Source organism: Asterias rubens, chromosome 1 (assembly GCF_902459465.1).
Source record: "Asterias rubens chromosome 1, eAstRub1.3, whole genome shotgun sequence".
Taxonomy (NCBI): domain Eukaryota; kingdom Metazoa; phylum Echinodermata; class Asteroidea; order Forcipulatida; family Asteriidae; genus Asterias; species Asterias rubens.
In genome coordinates this window covers 17,484,667-17,497,789 of record NC_047062.1, presented here as the reverse complement: position 1 = coordinate 17,497,789, position 13,123 = coordinate 17,484,667, and the positions used below count along the sequence as shown (strand labels likewise).

Here is a 13,123-nt window from a genome sequence, read left to right as displayed (position 1 = left end):
GGGTTCTGTTAAGAACGTGTGATGTCATATGTCACACAAGATCACACCGTATGCACAAGATAAACACTTCACCCCTATGATCATACATGTATGCAGGACTTGAACGACTGTACTTCGGTCTTTGAAAAACATGTGCATGCATACATTATGTACATGTACATTCAAAGACACTTGGTACATGGTGCTGATATTAAACCACAACTGCCATCTTTAAAATGTCTTTTTTTTTTTAACCCATGTACAAATGACTACATAAATAACAGGTATAAGAGCGGCAAAGGTTCACAGGGAAAACACAAACAATTTGTCTCCCTTCCTTTTCCTGGAAAAGTATTGTTTCTTGAGTAGGTGTTGGCATTCCAAATCCCTCCAAAAGGTTGCCTGAACTTAATTACATCCCATCATGATGTTTTTTTTATGGCCATCTAAAACAGACCCACACCCACTCTAGATTTGTTTCCCCCTGACTGCCTTAAGGAGGATCATCAAGCCCAGTATTCAGGTAGTCATATATAGACTATTTCAGGCTCCTTTCTCTCTCCCCGAATCCCAACCACCTCCATACAAAAAGTTCATTCCCATTCTAATGAAAGTCCTCCTCAACGGAAGCTTCTAATTCAACCGGGATGACGTCTGGTCACGCACCGTGCGCTGACGGACGAGCCCAGAAAGAGAAAAAGTGCTCAGACTGTACACGGCAGCCCCCTCCACATGATGAAATGTAGAAGTCTATGACGACTTAAGATGGCACCCGGGGGCTATATATATACACACATACAGCAGGCTCTTACTCTGAGAAACCTGTCCTATTAACTCGCCCCCCAACACTAATAATTTGGCTTCGAGTCTTAACATGTAACTTTACTTGAACAGCTAATTTTAGGCATTTACGTGCCTCTACACCGTTATGTGTACATAAATCATTGACACAGAGTGGAAAATTTATTAAAATGTTGGCTTTTTGTTATAATTCAGTTAGGGGGTAGCGTATACGTGCATGGCTAGTGGGTCTTATCCCCGGGAAGGTATAGTGTGTTGAGATTAGATGGCCACTTTATTATATCATTCGTGCTGTAAAGGGCTTCTAAAACAAGTATTGAAATGCAATATTGTAAGCACTATTTGCAACCAATTGTGATACTGATAACTGTTGACTAGAAAAACACATTATTTGTTATTTTTATTTTTCAAGCTTGAAATTTCAACTGAAGCAATTAATAACAATTAATGGCGTGTTGAGACGTAGCGTAAAAATTTCCAATATTTGATATTTGAGAAGTAATGTCAGAATGGCTGCGAAACAATTAATAAAAATGTTTAAAAAACTCCATCATGCAAGCTACATGTAAAAGCAATCAGGAGTTTTCAATACAAGCCCTCATGACAAATTCTACAATCTAAAATAAAGATAAATTTCACGTGGATATTAAATTTCTGCTGTGAAATTAAAGGAGCACCTTCAGTTTCACTGCAGCAATCCTAGATTGTTCTTTAATCAATCTACAGCTTCCGTGACTTTGTCCTCAACTCTACCACCATGACCTAGGGGCATGGGAAGCTGAGGCCCCATCATTCATAATAAGGATGATCTGACTTCAGTTTCTGAAAATCTACGTTAATTCTAGAAAATTACCCTGTCATGGAAAACAGGAACTAAGGTTGTACATTTTGTACACCTTCAAATATTTTTTTTAATGCATGTCACATAGATCTGCATTAGAAATTGCAAAATATTTTACACTTCCTCACCAAAAAAACCTTGGTTTTCCCCAATTCCATATTTAAACATTCAAAATCTCTGAAATATCCTGAACTGAAAGTGAAGATGCACGCCGCTGACAGAAAAGCCTGCAATAAGGATTATCTTTCAGCCTCGGAGACTATACACGCACCGCACATGAACCTCCAATCTCGGACGCATAATAAATGAAGCCATATCCATCTGTCAGTTGATATTACGCCCATTCGCCAGGATCTCCCTTGTCCTACATTCGTTCAGTTCGCTTAGCACGACCTCAAGCGCGTGGCACTGGTGTTAGTCTACTAGGATGTACATGTTTTAATGATACTCATGTAAGTTAAGACTAAAATGACAACACATGGACTTGACATTTGGGCCAGAATAAACCGCCTGTCATCCCCAGACATTGAACAGAACCACATTGGGGGAACTCAAGTATTTCAGAGATGAACCCTGCTGTTAAAGGCTCTGTTTGTGTACGATCATTCGAAGCTACCTTTACAATGTTGTATACACAGAAAACTGACTTGGTATTGAACCCTACCCCCTCCCCCCCTTTTAATGTTGTGAAAAAAAATCAATAAATCTTGTTTTTGACCCCTACATCGATGTGTATTAAACTCTGTATACTCGGTACTCTAACAGAATCTGCAAGCAAATCTCTTCTCTGCGATTCAAACAACTTTTAGTTTTAAATTGCTTTATATATGAATAGTAAATAAACAAATAAATGTTCTTCAAGTACTGGTTTATAATCAGTGTCTCAGAAAGAAGAGTACGATGATGGAGGTCACAGGTTTAATGTCCCTCTGAGCTCTGTTTATTTCTTTGTTTTATTTAGTCAGAGTCTTCTCTTAGCACAGTAGGCCAAAACATACGCAGTCTGTAAAAAGTGAATGAACATGTTTTTGCTAATTGTTCCCTGTTTACTCATCCATTGCAATTAATCTGTAATATTTTAGTCTCACATAAAATTGTCATTTACAAAATAAATGGCTAATTATTAATAGTAACTCTTTCAAAAAACTGAATCATTAACAGTCACTTGAACATCTATGGAATTTGGACGGCCACATAAAGATCTCTGCCATTTCATTCATCACTGTATCCTCAACTACTCTACTAGTGGCTCTTCAGATTTCCTGTAAGATTTACAAACTGTTACATATTATTAATGAGACCCAACCAAAGGATCTACTGCCAACTTATCTCATGAATTATGAGAGATAATGGAGTAGGAGTGATTAGGGCAGGGGCCATCATTTAGAGCTGCAGACAGTGTACATGTAGTAGTGTGGTTACAGGGAGATGGGAACCATTCATAGGAGATTAGAAATCAAGGATACCACAAAGGATTTAGGAATTAACCCCAAGGATTAACTCTTCATGAGGATGTAAGTAATAGGCTCAGAATTCCTTGGAGATGCCCTGCCACAAGATTTGTTCCTGAGGTGCTCCGGCTTCAGCCGAATTCCCTCTATTAACAACTGTTTTAGTTGTTTATTTATAAGTTTAAGAATCCAGGAATAATTTCCTGCGACAGTTTCCTGAAAATTAACATTAAACTTGCATGGAAACTGTCACTCTCACTTAAAGGCACTGGACATTGTAATCACTTTAAAATATTTATTAGCGTAAAAACTTAATTGGTAACGAGCAACAAAGAGTTGCTGACAGTATAAAACATTGTGAGAAACGACTCCCTCTGAAGTAACGTTGGTTTTTGCGGTAAAAAAGGTAATTTCTCACTAAAATATTTGAATCTGAGAAAGACTTCAGGACTGAACCCATTCTCAAGCAACTGAAAGCGCACAAGTTTGAGCACCAAGGGTGTTTTTCCTTTCATTATTTTCTTGCAACTTCGGTGACCAACTCAGCCCAAATTTTTTGTTATTTTATACATATGTTGGGATACACCAATTGGGTGAGAATACTGGTCTTTGACAATTACCAATAGGTGTCCAGTGCCCATAAAGCGTGTCCAGCTGTCGGTTTCACCAAACTCTTCCTTACTTAGGATTAATCTTAGGACGAGTTAAGTTCCGTAACCATAGACATTATAGATGCATTGATCTCATCCCAAGTTAAGACGAGTTACTCGTCCTACCTCGAGATAGGATTAATCCTAGCGTTTCATGAAATCAGCTGCTATGCCTTTAAAGACGACTTCAAGTATAATGTAGTCTGGGTTTGGTTTTTTTACCTGCAAGTGTGGCCATGATGCTTCTAATGTAGGGTCGTCTTCCTCAGGATCGAAATCTGGATTTTCACTAGGTGGCAGTGTGCGGAAGATATTACATATTATCTGTAACGAGAGAGGGAGAGAAAATGACAGATTATGAATTGAGTGTGGGATTTCAAGCTTGCGATTAGCATTTAATTTTGGCAGGTAAGCCGTGAGCGGGGGAACCGGTACATGTCGACGGAGTACGAGGGAGGATCATAAAGTGACACCTGGTTGAGTCAGGTTTCTTAGCGATGGGGATGAAGCGAGGGAAAAGGCAGTTGCTTTGGAAATTGTATACATCAGTCATTCGGCGTAGGGGGGGGGGGGGACAATGGACATCATTGTGAATAAACACGTAGTTCCTTACTTCAGAGGATACAATGACAAGTCCAATAAAGTCAAAACCAAGAACATGCATTCCTGTTTCATTCATTACTCAATGGTCCGTGAAAACAGTTAACAGTATTTGTTGGAGTTTCTTTTTCTCTCTCCAAAAGACTGTCTTATTCTACATGTAATTGACTGTCTTACACTAGCTGGCAGTGGCCTTATCCTTAATACAATTTCGTTCCCGCACACCTGTAGTACATGTACAGCGTGTATTTAAAATTAGAAGATTTAGAAATGTCTGCAATTGCATTTTAAAGCGAGTTTAAACTGCATTGACATCGCATTTAATTAAATGCCACACTTCATTATCTACAAGTTGTGCACAATATTCTTAAAAACACTTAGCACTCTACATCCATTTAATCCATCGCCGTATCTCTGGGCAATTGACGAGAGTAATTTGTGTTAATACTTGTATCGGTCCTTCACGTCGCACCATTAATGTATGATTTATTTTTTCATTAAACAAAGTAAACAGATTGATCCAAAGTAAAACACCAGTTGCCAAGCACCGTACAATGGCCTAAACGACATAGAATGAGCAACTGACACATGTATAGGAATGTCACTAAATGGCGGTTTAGATTGAAACCTTGAATAATTAACTAACTAGCCCTGCGGGGCGATTAACACTCAATATGGTGTAATTAAATTATTTTGTAATGACTATAATACTACTCTCTATCTGTCACCATTTAAGTAGATCTCTATACCTGAGACATAAAGTTTAAAAAACGATGATGCATAAAGCCCGGTTCATACTTCCTGCTAATGCGCAGCAAATTTTTATGTCAAATGTTTTGCAGGAGCTGAACACAGCTCAACTCCCAGGTCAAAATTCCAGTTGAACCTAGTTAACTGGGGTCAACTGGTTCAACTGGATAGTGATCAAACTCGTCCATTTTCCATATTAACCAACTGGTTTGGACTAGGTTTAACTGTGTTCAACTAGGTGGAAATTATAAACCAGTTGGTTTCTGTCCATTTTCCATATTAAACCAACTGGTTTTAACTGTGTTTAACTAGTTTATCAACTGGTTTCAACTAGTTCCAGTTAAACCCAGTTTAACTAGGTTCAACTGGAATTTTGACCTGGGCTGTTGTGAATTATTCATTTCAAATTTATGACATCAAAATTCTTTATCGCATTCGCAGAAGGTATGAAGCGGGCTTAATGAGATGCTTCAGAGGCTAATAATAATAAACCCACGTCTGTTTATCGAGGAGAAGTTTTGCAAGGTACATGTATGCATACATATGTACTTAATAATTAAGTCTTATAAAGTACACAAATCCACCCAAAGAAAGAGAGGGGGAAAAAGGGAAAGGACCGACATAAAATTCAGCTAAGAGGAACTAATCTTTTGGCATGAGGTTGTGTTTTGAAAGACCTTTTACATTGAGTGAATATTATTTGAGGTTTTAATATGAAGAGGATATATACAACATGTAGCTGATACCAGAGATGTGTTGCTGTAACGGAATCTTGTTGTCACCCCAGGTGTGTTGAGATTTTACTTTTTGTAGAAGCTATTTATTTCCAGATCGAAGGTTTGCAAGATGGTTTATGTTGAGCATGTCCAGGATGTACGTTGGTGCTTGCCTATTGAATGCTTTGATACACTGTGCAGTACATGTACGCACACTGCACTGTACAGTACATGTACGCACACTACACTGTACAGTACATACACGCACACTACACTGTACAGTACATACAACGTACATGTGTACATACATGTACCATAAACTACAGTTGGAAACAGAACATTCCAAAAATACTTGTCAAACAGGGAAAGATGTTACACTTACATGGAACAATTTTTTCGCTTTCTCCCCTGGGTACATGAGGATGGCAACCCTTATATTTATAGTCACCTATCTCCGTTTGACCTTGATCATAATACAACTGTCACCTTCATGTACAGGCAGACTTGGGTCATCTAAGGCACAGCTGTGTCAACGGCTACAGATTACATCTTGGGATATTTTGCAATTAACTCCTCCAAGGCCTCTTCATTTTTTTTTTTACTTGTTCATTACCGCCGAAGGAAAATCACCTGAACCGCTTTCGGATTTAGGATATGCTCGTTTTGGCAATTGTTTATTTTTGCATTATGAAACCATAGCGACGCGGAAAGTTTCTCACTGGATTGGCTTTTTTTTTTCTTTCTTTTCTTTCTTCCGAATCTTGAACGGCACCTTGAGTCTTTTTCCGGGAACTCTCGGCTCTAAACTGGCTGCCGGGCATTAATTACTTTTTGATTTGCTGCTTAAAATAGCCATGGTTACCAAATACAAGCAGGCATGTTGTTTTCACACGTAATTCAAGTGATGTACATAATGTACACAGTGATTTCTTGTGCTGATTAAATTAGAAACGTTTTTCAGATTTCCTAATAAACCTTTAGAACGAGTGATTTGAATTAACTTTCTTAATTAATTACTTTTTGGTTGTATAACTTAACACACTATTTATTACAAGGAACTGAATTCCTTACATCTGTGTTGCTTAACAATACTTTACTCAACGCAAATGAGCAGGATACCAGTCATCTGGTAAATGAGACATGGTATTTTAGCTGGTAACTTTATTCTGGTAAACCTATATCTGTTGTGTTTAGCCACTATTTGTGCTTTAAAGACATCTCTATGAAATTAGGCCCTTATGGCTGATTTACTTCTTTTACGACAATTTCAAGACTCTAAGTAATTATAAAAACATGAAAAACTACTGAGGAGAAATCACAATGCCCAAGAGGAATATTTCTGATTAATGGCATTAGGGCATCCATCTTTGATTCTTAGCCTCTATAGCCTAGACCCAAGGATTCCTGATTGTTTATGACTGACAGGGCAGAGCTGAAAATGAAAGCAGACGAGTCTCCGCAGACAGGGACATGTCCACCAATTCCATTCATTCCACCAGCTTCATTTCGATACCTGGCTTGTCTGAAATTCATTCCTACTGTGCGCCTTTCATCCTATCGACTGTTCTATATTTTCCCTTGCAGTGAAATATTCTACTCAGACGTCATTGTCGTGCTGCATTTAAATGTACATAGATCATTTTGGGAATGATAGGCTGGTGATGATTGTTAGCTTTCTTCAGCTTGGTCGCTGCACACGTGTAGCTGATGATATTTTTTTTATGCATCACTGCATGTGCAGTGTGCTCGGACGATCAACTGCACTGGCTCCTTGATGGCACAGGTTTAAAGGAATTGTACAAGATGGTGTTTTGGGGAAGACATAAAGATTCATTCAATTCATCTTAGATTAGAGAAATGAATCACAAAATATTTAATTTGTTTTTGTTAAACTCTTATATTTTTGCAATTTGTTTCTACATGTGACGGATGATAATATGCTGCTGTACTGACTGTACTTTATAGTTAATTATGGATTAAATCTGTTATTACCTTTCACATAATAAATCAAAGTGTTCGGACACCATCTTTCAGCAATGATTGTGTTTGCATTCAATGAGTTCTTAGAAAGTCACGTCACTGTAAAAGTGAATAAAGACAAATCTATGAGAGTGGAATTTGAACCTGCGACCTCCAGGTTTATGTGCCAGTGCTCCATCAACTGAGCTATCTTGCCCTTTGATCGTGGTCTTCCTATTTTGTCTTGTTCGGGTTAGGCCTGTGCGAATAATTTGAATATCCGGTTAATGGCGAATAGTTTTTCCTAACCATAACCACGAATACTGTTTTTGACCTAACCAGCAGAATACCGGTCACAGATTGTACCTAATAAATGGCTTTTTGGTGGGTAACCATATCTTGTTTGTTAGCATTATTTTGTTGTACTTAGCTACTTTTGTTAAGCAGCTCTAAGAAATTTGGCCCGATGTGATCTGTGATATTAACCAAGAACTGATTTACGTAAATGTAAATCATTCACACATTTATAAGGAGCCTTCATGGAACTAAATTAATTGTTCTTTGACACAAAACTCTCCCACACCCACGTATGGCCAAAGGTGTAAACATCTGCAATCAGGGACTACCTATTGTCCTTGTTTCATTTGTACTTTAACTTTCTGGCAACAGCTCCACTTGCTTCTGTACACCTTTCCAACCGGTTTGAGTGTAAACCTACCCACGCACACGCGCAATTTGGCTGTAAAAATGTAGCTGAATAATGTAAGCTGTGCACACAAATCATGACCTTGAACATAGTAAGTAAACACATAGCAAGGGTCCCCTCCCTCCATTCCAACCTTTACCGTGACAACCAAAAATCAAACACCACTCTACCCGAACATTCAAAACGGTTGACAAGTTCGTCCATTAAAAAAAAAAAAAAAAAAACTTGACTGTAATATGACCTGAACAGTTTTTATTGTCTGGTGCAGGCATGATACTTTGAACATCACCTGGGCATTTTATATGATAATGATGAAGATCATGGGTCAGACTAATCTCGTTTTATCGCATTTCATATCGTTAATTTTGAAAAACAGATTCTGATTTATAGGGGCAATTCATTTCAAGGCACAGATTGTCTGTGATTTGTTGCACAAAACGAAACTAAAGTGCAGATTATAACAGTTGATGATGAACATACTGTAGTGTACAGTTGTAAGCATTTAAATTGTGCTAACCAAGTTCAATGTACATCTACATGTACATGAACCAATGTACATACCTACATTCCATATTGCGTAAGCCTAGGCCTGCATGCTTTGTTTCTGAAAGGGCAAGGGCACCAAGGCATTTTCTCTTTGGTAAAGGGCATCCTGTGAGGAAATTGTAAATTTCTACTGGAGCATTTCAAGGGCACCAAGGCAATGACCAGGGGGCACGGTGGCAATCGCCTTTGTTGCCTTCCTGAAGTTTTAGGTCTGCTGAGGCCTCGAACTAACTGGTGCACTGTGCTTTTGCTGTGGTGCCCTTTGGAGAGTTCCAATGGAAGACTTTTGGACAGTCCTTTTTAACAATCCTCACCATCGCCAGTAGTGCGCATGTCGAGACCTACATTGGTCGTGTACAATATAGAGCATGTGTGCGCACGCTCAGAGCTGCAAAAAAGGACCGTTAGATGTCTGCCGCCAGCGTCTCAAAAGTCTCCCATTGCTGTGCTTCTTCAAGAACGAAATTCAAGGCCTGTTAAACAATGTGTACATCAGTGCTGCCTTTTTGGGAACACCTTCCTACAATTGACTGCATTTTTGACCGAATGAGGGCACTTTCAACAGTGAAACTTTCTTACAGGGAGAGTATACCTTTGGTCATTACTCCAAAAATGACTGACCATAAAAACTTACTTGGTAAGAATACTTGGTAAGAAGCACTGCAGCTGGTGGTGTGCATAACATTTTGAGAACCAGTTCCCTTCAATGGAAGGTGGTTTTAGAAACAGGGATTAAAGACAATTAATTCTGAGAAAAGTTAGAACTGCATGAAACGTTTTGCCAATATCTCAAAAACACTACCACCTCTTAAAATGAAATTTTCATAGGTTAGCTTTATTGCATCTCGGTTTATGGTTAAAACAATAACATGTAAACGCCTCTTTAAAAACACTTACCATGTGGATGACTTCTGGATAAATTTCCTCTGATAGCACACCCCTCTCTGTCGTTATATAGTCCACCAGCTCATTTAGACTAGCCCTCTTGATCTCCTTGCCCTTCAGGTCGGACACTGCATCCATGAAGTCAAACACGCAGCTACACTGGCCTAGCTTCTTCACCACTAGGTCGTGCTTCTCCGTCTGGGGTGTGTCTGCGAAAGGGAGCAAAGGGAAGGTGGTTAGCATCTCGTACGGCAGGAGCATGTGGCTCAGCGGTTTTATCACCATCGGATCAAGGAGGCTATCCACGATCAGGGACATTTTGGCCCTCAGACGACAACAGGCAATTGAGTATAAATCAACAATTACTTTTAAGACGTTAGAACTAATTGTAAGTCACAGGCTTCAGAATAATTTCACCTTAGGAGTACAAAGTACAGAGTCTATGTGATGCATACTGAGTGGCTGTTATCATATTCAAAACTTAAGCAGTTATGGCTGCCTTTGATATGAGTTAGAAAAAAAAAACACACACACAAAAACTGGCCTAGTTGAGGATATGTCCGATATTAACCAGGCAAACTGCCAAGGCTGATTATGAGAGCTAAGAATGGCATGGGACTGAGGGTTTCAGACACACACTCTGTATGCTCCTAAAGGATATGACATGAGGCTACTTAATCCATGCCCAAAATAGAGCAGCCATATTTAGGTCTTGATAAACAGGGAAAAAAAGTTTCCTATGGATCGCTAATCAGAGTTGGCTGTGCCTGTATGCTGAAAGGTTAAGTCTTTATATTCAGACGGGATTAGAAAGCTAATTAAAGATGCCAAGTCACACATAAATGTAGATAATGTATGTATTTTTAATCTCGGTCTTACGGATTTAAATCAAAGTAGGGCCTATAAGATTGTACATACAGAACAGTCAGGATCATTAGAAAATAAATTATAAAGATCTGACGTACAGCTTGAAGACCTCCTAGAGACAATAATCCTTTGGTTTCCTTCGCACAGTGTATAATACTAGAACAGAGACAGAAAGCTTAAAAACCTCTGTAATCCCAAATCCTTCTACATCCAGTTACCAAAGTGAAGGATTCAGGACTCGGACCAGCAGGTCCAATCGACAAGTGTTTATCACATCACAGGGTCAGGCAGTCCAATATTAAGCCCCTTTTCACAAGACGGACACAAACCAAAACAATCCTGGCGAAATATTCTCAATGTTTGTGAAATATTACAAAATGAGCTTTATGTGAACGGACAGTAATTTTTCAAATTATACATGTATGTACTACATTCATGAAAAAAAAAAATATTCTCGAAAATTGTGAAATTTTGTAAATATTAATATTTTCATCGCTTGGAATGTTGGTCAGTTCATTACCCGATATTGTGTGAAAACTTGCGAAAGCTCTAAAGCCCCAGATAAGATGTAAACAATCCCTGCTCGTAAAATTAATCTGTCGCAAGAAATCTAGGTTTTGGGGGGGGATCATGTGGAAAGGGCTTCATCCAAGTCCATAACAATTTGGTGTGGAGTGACATATGTTGGAGAAGAGGATGTATGGGTCTTTCCATAAAGTAGGGGGCCAAAGCAGGACATGGTGTTATTTCTCAAAATGTAATGTACTTTCTATATTCTTTGCATGTTTATATGGTGGGGATAGCTCATACGTTTAATGTATAAACTTCAATTTCTCGAATCAGATGTTTTGTTTTCATATACGATCCAAAAGTATCCATCACACTGTAACGGAGACACCGGTGTCTCAGTTACTGTGTGAAGTGTGAAATTTGTGACTTGTTTTGCCATAAATTAGTAGGTTTTCATCGAAAATTTAAATTTCAAAGGGTAATATGTAAACATCATTGGTATATATTGTAATTCAGCTATTAAGACGCTAACCAGACTGCATCTAGAGTCTCTAGCAGGGTTTTTAGTACATGAAAATCTAGTACATTGTGTACACAGTAATGTACACACAATGTGAAGTTCTCGTGATCCAAGTGCGTGTTGAACAATATTTATTACAATAGTACATTTATACTTATATGTTTGTAGAGCAATGATTCTTATGTTGAAATAATGTACATTACATGGGTAAACACATTCTGTTTACACACGGTCCACAGTCGTGTGAGCCTGTAATACGTGTACTTAATTGTTCAAAATAAGTCAAACACTATTAACATGTATTTAGCATGATTAAAAATGTACTATGCACATGTTCAATTGTGTGATGTACATACGTGTACAATAGACATGATGGCCATTGTAATGCTTCAAACTATAGCAGAAAAGTGGAAACAACACATGCAAATAAAAAACTTACTTTTAATTCAATCTTATGATTGAGGGCTTTGTGAAGACCCCCTTCTGGTGACAAGAAAAATGATCCTTGATGGTTGACTGTATCCCCCCCATCAAGACATGTGTACTTGTAGAATGCAGTTTGTGTCACGTGCCATGTTCATGTAAACTACATCATGACGCATACGTGGATCATACATGAACTGGTGCCCGACGATTGCTATTGTTCACACCTTCAAACAGTTGGTATGCCCTGTTGCGGGATACTGTATGAATACCATCATGAACAGATTTGTTTTCTCTATTATTCCAATCGTACACATATGCAGTCATGACTAGAATACTAAACTTGGACCACACAATTACCTATTTTTTAGACAAGTGTGAAAACCATGGACACTGCAGATGACAATGCCAACCTCTATTTTGTCAACAAATACAATTAAATGATTTTGTGAGAATGATAGTGTAAACACTTTTGTGTGAACACTTGGAGGCAACTCAATTGAGAAGTTATTGAAACAAGTCTCAGGCAAAAAAAATTTTAAAAATTTATAAAGGGTCTACAATGTAGTACTGTTTGTAGGAAAAAAAAACAATGTCCACAGATTTACACTCAACTTACACAGTTTGAAGATAATGATAGTAGAAAGCTTCGCTTCAAATATTATGTGCTGAGGTGCTGTAGTTTTTGAGAAATTAGTAAAACAATGTCATGAATTATTTTAGCATGTAAAAACGTATTTTCATAACACTCTTGTACTCATTTCTCAAAAGCTACAGCACCTCAGCAACTAATATTTTAAGGTACGCTCCCTACTACCATTATCTTCAAACGGTGTAAGTTTAATGTTCATCTCTCTGTGGACATTGTGTATTGTGTTTAAAAATATACCCAAATCCTTTACGAACAAACTTAAAAAGG

The 13,123-nt window shown here is 38.2% G+C and overlaps 1 protein-coding gene across 2 annotated transcripts in view; it reads right to left on the bottom strand.

The window, feature by feature from the left end:
- The window catches only part of LOC117298970 (serine/threonine-protein phosphatase 2A 56 kDa regulatory subunit epsilon isoform-like), a 57,888-nt gene that overhangs the window by 24,770 nt on the left and 19,995 nt on the right, over positions 1-13,123 (bottom strand). For both annotated transcript variants that reach the window (XM_033782405.1, XM_033782471.1), the window contains exons 2-3: positions 9,897-10,093; positions 3,945-4,046 (exon numbers count right to left, since the gene is read on the bottom strand). In XM_033782405.1, the coding sequence (XP_033638296.1) occupies positions 3,945-4,046; positions 9,897-10,093 (299 nt within the window). The remainder of the gene's footprint in view (positions 1-3,944; positions 4,047-9,896; positions 10,094-13,123) is intronic.